The sequence below is a fragment of the Labeo rohita genome, chromosome 2 (assembly GCF_022985175.1).
Source record: "Labeo rohita strain BAU-BD-2019 chromosome 2, IGBB_LRoh.1.0, whole genome shotgun sequence".
In the NCBI taxonomy this organism is placed as follows: domain Eukaryota; kingdom Metazoa; phylum Chordata; class Actinopteri; order Cypriniformes; family Cyprinidae; genus Labeo; species Labeo rohita.
The window spans coordinates 37,072,877-37,080,456 of NC_066870.1; the positions used below are offsets into that span (position 1 = coordinate 37,072,877).

The 7,580-nt window shown below is 31.3% G+C and overlaps 1 protein-coding gene across 1 annotated transcript; it reads left to right on the forward strand.

The window, feature by feature from the left end:
* The first annotated feature begins 1,739 nt into the window (after positions 1-1,739).
* On the forward strand, positions 1,740-6,288 carry admp (anti-dorsalizing morphogenic protein). The gene is made up of 6 exons (XM_051093182.1): positions 1,740-1,846; positions 2,193-2,511; positions 3,844-3,980; positions 4,063-4,185; positions 4,361-4,556; positions 5,752-6,288. Exons 2-6 carry the CDS (start codon positions 2,232-2,234, stop codon positions 6,177-6,179), a joined length of 1,164 nt encoding a protein of 387 aa, XP_050949139.1. The 5' UTR covers positions 1,740-1,846; positions 2,193-2,231; the 3' UTR covers positions 6,180-6,288.
* The last annotated feature ends 1,292 nt before the right edge of the window (positions 6,289-7,580 follow it).

Genomic DNA, 7,580 nt, shown 5'->3' on the forward strand with positions numbered 1-7,580 from the left:
TAAGGATATTAGGTAAAGATCATGTTCCATAAAGATATTTTGTAAATTTCCTACTGTAAATATATCAAAACTTATTTTTTGATTAATGCTATGCATTAACTTTAAAGCCGATTTTTCTCAATATTTAGATTTTTTTTTTAACTTCAGATTCCAGATTTTCAAATAGCTGTATCTCAGCAAATTTTGTCCTAACAAACCATACATCAGTGGAAAGCTTATTTATTCAGCTTTAAGATATAAATCTCAGTTTCAAAAAATTGGCCTTTATGACTGGTTTTGTGGTCCAGGGTCACATATGTGCATTTTATTTATAAAATTATAAACAGTATACAAGAAGCATCCTACAAAACCTGTAATCCCAAATAAATAATTCTAATATTGTACATTTATAAACTTGTGGAAAATTTTGCATTAAGATTTGCATATTTTTAAAGAAAGACAGATAGTTTATGTTCATGATTTTTGACATATACGTGAGTAAACTGCAACATCCAATGCATAAATAGTATTTGCACTTAGTATGTGACCTTGGAACACAAAACCAGTCTTAAGTAGCACAAGTATATTTGTAGCAATAGCCAAAAATACATTGTATGGGTCAAAATTATTGATTTTTCTTTTATGCCCAAAACTGTAAGGCTATTAGGTAAAGATTATGTTCCATGAAGATATTTTGTAAATTTCCTACTGTAAATATATAAAAACTTAAGTTTTGATTAGTAATATGCAATGCTAAGAACTTTGAACAACCTTAAAGGCGATTTTCTCAACATTTTACTTTTGGCACCCTCAGATTCCAGATTTTCAAATATCTCTTTATTTTTGACAACTTTAAAGGCGATTTTCTCAATATTGTGATTTTTTGCAACTTCAGTTTCCAGATTTTCAAATAGTTGTATCTCAGCCAAATTTTGTCCTAACAAACCATACATCAGTGGAAAACTTATTTATTCAGCTTATAAATCTCAGTTTCAAAAAATTGACCCTCATGACTGGTTTTGTGGTCCAGGGTCACATATGTGCATTTTGTTTATAAAATTATAAACAGTATACAAGAAGCATCCTACAAAACCTGTAATCCCAAATAAATAATTCTAATATTGTACATTTATAAACTTGTGGAAAATGTTGCATTAAAAACAGATAGATAGACAGATAGATAAACTTTAATGCCATGTTTATACTCCCTGCACAGTCTAAATGCACATTTCGAATGCTTTGTTGCAACTGTTTGTGATTTTTGACATATAACACAGATAGTACAGTACATAGTATTTGCACTTAATGTGAGAGGCATAAAATGTAATGATTCTTCAATTGGGGCCACCTACTTTGATTTTAAAGCTATTCATACTAGAATAACTAATTGCAAAGATGCCACTGCAACATCAACGTCCCTCAGCATTAATATAACAAGAGCTCATGCCATCCATTAAGCTTATGCGATCCATTAGTATTAAGAAATCCTTGGATCAACACACTATAATGAGCCCCTAATGAAAACAAACACCTACAGATGCGAAATTAAACCAGTTTAAACCACCCAGCAAAATCACTCACACTTACATTAACTACCTATTGAGCCCATTTATACAAATTAATGTTCTCATTAACATACGAGCCGCGCGAAATCCAGTCCGGCGTGGCGGTTTAAAAATGAGGCGGTTTTAATTCGCTCAGATTCAAATCTCTATTTGAGCAGGTGTGTTTGCCATTAACATGAAAACACAGGGCACATGCTGGAATCTTCTCACAGTGTTTGTGGAAATAATTGTTGTTCCTGTATCACATTATCCTCCTTTGTCTAACTTAATGGATCCATTTTGAAGGAAGTAAACCGCCCGCGGTGAGCAAACTTCGCGCCAAATCTACCTCACGCTACCTAAACAGACAAAATGTAATATAATTAAACATCTTCTATATAATTCAACTATTTTATTTCTTAAATCGACATGTACAGAGGTTATTTACAGAACAGCACAGTAGATAAACACTAATTTCCTCTCAGGATCTCCCCACAGGACCACCAGTCCAGTTCGCACCTTGTTAACACCGCCATTAGATTTGCTTTACATTCGCTGATTGTTGATTTACATTTGCGACTAAATAGCAGCTCTTTATGGCTGTTGACTGAAGACTTTGCCAACATCATATAAAGCCCTGCCAATCTGGCGGTGTCTCATTCATTCCAGCTCCAGCAACCAAAGAACATCTCTTGAGAATCAGTGAACATGTTGGCCGCAGTGATCTGGATCTCCATTGTGGGACTCGCCATCGGCCGACCGTCTTTGAATCACCTGGAAAACGAGTCTGAAGAAGTGCGCTCGGAGGCCATCAAGAGGCTTTTGGAGGTGTTTGGGATGGAGGATCCTCCTGCTGCTTTGGTTCGAGGACACAAACAGCCTCCTCAGTACATGCTGGACCTGTACAACACCATCGCGGATGTGGATGGAGTCACCAAAGACCCGACGCTCCTGGAGGGAAACACCGTTCGCAGCTTCTTCGATAAACGTAAGATAAACCATTGATTACTTTATTGATTTGTTGCGATACAGTGAATATAAAAAGCACATTTGGGATAAAAAAACGTTGGGAAGCACTTGTGATCTTCCGCGTTTTTTGCCACAAGTGTAATTGGAGAAAACAAAACAGAGTTTTTCTCTTACCAAATTTATGTTTATTTTTGTATTCTTCGTTTTTTAAATTTTAGTGTTAGTTACAGTTTTGGTAATTTTGTGTTTTTGTTTTTTTAAATAAAATGCGTATATAATAGAATTGTTTTATTGTTGTTGTTGTTTAGTTTTAGCTTTAGCTTTAGTATTTTAGTATATCAAGTTAAACTAAATAATGATAATAAATGATCCTTTGGCAACTAGCTGTAATAAAATAAGTTGCGTTTTATATTTTCAGTTAACATTTTATTTATGTTTTTATTAAGTAACAAAGTGTTTATTATTATTATTATTATTATTATTATTATTATTATTTTTTAGTTTTAGTTAACTATAATTATCCTGCTTCATAAGGTGCATCCTGAGATTTTTTAAATCTTTCCCTTATTATTCACTCTTATCTGTTTTAATTTTTTTTTTTTTTTCACATTTTCTATCAGATTAAATACTAATTTAACTATTAAAAACTAATTTAACCAAAAGCCCTTTTTTAAAATTACGAGAAGTGTTCAATCAACAAAAAAATCAAGTAAATACTCAATGTTATGATACTTTATTTTATTTTAATTTTCTAAATTTTGGAATTGCATAAGAGTATATACTTAAAACTTTAAGTTTAGTTGTATGTTTTAGTGTTTAACTTCAGGCAAGCATGTACCTAACTATTCAAGATTAGAAGACTAAATGTGAATTCATTAGAAATAATAATTATAAATATAACAATAATTAAATTTTATTATTATTATTATTATTTTATTTATTTATTTATTTATTTTGCAGTTTTATCAAAAGTAGGTATATTTGTGTACAAAATTAATTTGATTACAAAATTAAAATATTTAAACATGTCTATAGCATCTTTTTTTTAACAATTTGATAAACATTTAATCAAAATAAGTAAACAAAAATGTAATGATTTCATATTTTACTTAAATTGTTGACCTTAAGAGTGTATAATTGTGTGTTTTAGTGTTAAGTTTACCTTTAATCAATCATGTACATAAATATTCAAGGTTGGGAGACTAAATGTATTGAAATGTTTTGAGAATGGCTCATTAAGACCCATATTGATCAGCTGCTAATCTGAATATTGAGATTGGGGGATGGTGTGAAATATGTATAAAGTATGCGTGATTATGGGTCATTTCTCACCATTACTTATCTTTTTTAGTGCACAGCGACCAAATCGAGTATCTCTTCAACATGTCTACGGTGGCTAAGAGTGAGAAGATCCTCACGGCTGAGCTTCATCTGTTCAAGCTCCGACCACAAGCGTCGCTTACGTTCAACAGGCATCACTTCTGTCAGGTATTTACAGTCCCAAAACAAAATGATGCGTTTCTAAAAGAAAGCTCTTTAGGTTAATCATTTCAGTGATGTTTTTATGCAGGTGAGTGTCTATCAGATTCTTGATAGCAGCAAGAAGAACGTCTCACAAGGGAAGAAGCTTCTTTCATCCAGGCTGGTGCCCATCCATTCCAGCGGCTGGGAGGTTTTTACCATTACTCAAGCTGTAAGTATGAATAAAATCACACTCTCTGAGAGGTTTTCTCATATTTAGTAACCTTGCCTTTGATAAGTGAGTTAAAATGTTGCATTAGAAGGGAGCTGAAAAGGTTTTAGAACACACCCAAAGAGTTCCCTGTGCAAATTCATACATAATAATAAATATGTTTTATATCTCAAAGGTTCGCTCCTGGATGACAGATGAGGGCAGTAATTTGGGTCTCCTGGTCTCAGTCAGGACTTTAGCAGGTCTTCAGACGGATCTGAAAACCGTGCGTTTTGCATCGGGTCGTAACCACCATCACAGTAAACAGCCCATGCTGGTCCTCTTCACTGATGATGGCAGACGGGCTGCTTCTTTGGAAATCATACCTAAAGGTATGACATATTTGTCTCTGAGATAGACTGAGATAGTCTGCTTCTCAGATGTTTTTCTACAGTAATCTCAAATGAGAGCTTCATGAGCGATAGCATAGGATGTAGGGATTCATATAAACACATCTTGTCCTAAACCAGGAAGTTTGGGGACCTGTGGAAAAGTTTGAAGAAAAAATAAAATAAAACAATAAATACTTAAATAAATAATAACAATAAATTCAAATAAGCAAATAATAAAAATATAATAATATAAAAAATGAAAAATATAAAAAATATTACATTCAAATTCAATGTTTTATAAATAATACAAATAAATTAATAAAAAAAAATTAATAAAATTTAAATAAAAAAATTAATAAAAATTAAATCAAAATAAATAAATGGAGTTAAAATAAATAACAATAAAATAATTTAAACAAAAACGTAAATCATATTTTTTTACCTAATACAATAAATGTAACATTACAGCAGAAAATAATTTAGTAATGTAATATAAACAGGGTTATTACAGTCAAATTAAATTAAACGTAAAACAAAAAAATCATTTTCATTGCTTGAAATACTGAAGTACTTAAACTTTAAAAAAAAAAATAAAACTTGGAAAAGTTTAAATAAAAACCGTGTAAATATGTAGCAAATAAATAATAATAAAATAATAAATAATAAAATACAGTGTTATAGTGAATAAAAATAAAGTAAAAAAATTAAAAGATTTGAATAAAAGTTTAATAACATTTTTAATTAAATAAATAAATTCTAAAACGTAAATAGTACAATGCATCTAACCGTACAGTACTATAGGGAGTAGTAAAAAAATTATTAATGTAATAGAAACCTTATACTTTAAAATAAAATAAAATAAAATAAACCTGGAAAAGTTTAAATAAAAACAAATAAATAATAATAAAATAAGTAAATAATTAAATACAGGGTTATAGTGAATAAAAATAAAGTGAAAAAGATAAATAATTTTAATAAAAGTTTAATACATTTTTTTAATTTAATAAAATTCTAAAACGTAAATAATACAATGCATCTAACAATACAGTGCTACAGAGAGTAGGAAAAAAATGTAGTAATGTAATAGAAACAGGGTTATAATAGGTGACTAAAATTAACCTTAACCCCTAAACCCTTAAACCCCTGATCATATCTGGAGGTCCATGACATCTAAATGTTTTCTCTTTGTATTCAGATTCAGATGATTCTCCCGTTAGACCCAGTCTCCCGTTTCCCAGCCTCCCTATCTCAGCAACGGCCCGTCGTAGCGCTCGCTCACTTGACTACGATGAAAGCGGAGAGAAGATGCCGTGTCAGCGTCTGCCACTCTACGTGGACTTTGAAGAGATCGGCTGGTCGGGGTGGATCGTGTCTCCGCGCGGATACAACGCGTACCACTGCAAAGGCTCCTGTCCGTTTCCCCTGGGTCAAAACATGAGACCAACCAACCACGCCACGGTCCAGTCCATCATCAACGCCCTCAAACTGACCAAAGGCATCGAGACGCCCTGCTGCGTGCCTGACAAACTCTTCAGCATTAACCTGCTGTACTTTGACGACGATGAGAACGTGGTGCTGAAGCAGTATGATGATATGGTGGCCGGCAGCTGCGGCTGTCACTGACAGACCTCGTTCATGCTCCGAGCTCAGTCACAAATCTGGACTGGACTTTTGTGGCAGGATGGGATTGTAAAATATGTAAATAGATATCAAATTTTAATATATGGAGGAGCTTGAGTTGGTCGCTTGTAAAAGATGTACATTTGTATATTGCATGTTGTGAACTATTATAAAGTCTAAATAAATTCTTACACAAAAATGAAGGACAGAGTTGGTTTTAGCATCTGACCTGAATCCCTCCAGACATGTTTTCACACGTGATCCTATAGAAAAAGTGGCAACAAAAGCAACAGGTGACAGGTAGAGAGAAAGTAAAAGAACAGCAGGTAAACAGCTGCAAGATCAACTGATACCATTCAGCCTCCGTGCCAACCGATTCAACTCACAATAGTGCGCCAACGCACCAGTGCTTGCATATTTAATGCCATAATTGAGATGCATTTGCAGATATAAACACAATACACCAGGCTGCTTTTCATGAGATCTCTAGTCAAAACACTTTAACATGACTGAAATCAGGATGAAAGAAACAAGTGTCACCAAACTCAGGACTGGGTGACATTTCACCCCTCAAAAAAGAAAGAAATAAGAGAATAATGGGGGAAATGTCAAATATAAAACGTTCAGACACATTACAGTAATGAGCAGTGTTGTTATTGTTAACTATAGCTATAAACAAATACATTTTGTTAATTGATAAAAAGCGGAACGAAAAACATTAGATGGAAAAAAAGAAAATTATAAAAATGAAAAACTAAAGTAAGTTTAAGGTGAAGTACTAAAATGATTAAAAGCTAAATAAAAAATATTTTGAAATTATTTTAAAAAACTATAAAATTATAATTATTTATTAATTATTAAATAAATTATCCATATAATTTATTATTACTTATTTATTTCTAATTCAAATGGAAACTGAAAAAAAATAAAGAAAAGAAAAGAAAAGTATAAATGCAGCCTTGTCAACTAACTGAAATAAGTTTAGGGTGAAGTACTAAAATGGCTAAAAGTGAAATAAAAGTTATTTAGAAATAATAAAAAAAAAAAACAATAAAAATAAAATGATTTTTTTAAAAAACTCATTTTATATATATATATATATATAAAAAAATTAATTGTATAATATATAAATAATACTAAAACAACACTGGTAATAAGTATTTGGTACAGAAAAAATGCCTAATTATCATAGAAATCCAAAATGAGTCTTTTGTTTACTTATTTCTAGTTTTAAAAAATTATACAAAAATTTTAATAGAAACTGGGGGGAAAAAGCTAAAAAAAAAAAAAAAGTATAAATGTAGCCTTGTCAATAACTGAAATATTTTTAAGGTGAAGTACAAAAATGACTAAAAGTTAAATAAAAACTATTTAGAAATGTTTTAAAAACAAACAAACAAACAA

Coding starts and splice junctions, on each gene's coding strand:
- admp (XM_051093182.1), top strand. CDS start 2,232: ATGTTGGCCGCAGTGATCTGGATCTCCATTGTGGGACTCGCCATCGGC. Junction 2,512..3,843: donor TCGCAGCTTCTTCGATAAAC/GTAAGATAAACC, acceptor TATCTTTTTTAG/TGCACAGCGACCAAATCGAG. Junction 4,186..4,360: donor TTTTTACCATTACTCAAGCT/GTAAGTATGAAT, acceptor TATATCTCAAAG/GTTCGCTCCTGGATGACAGA.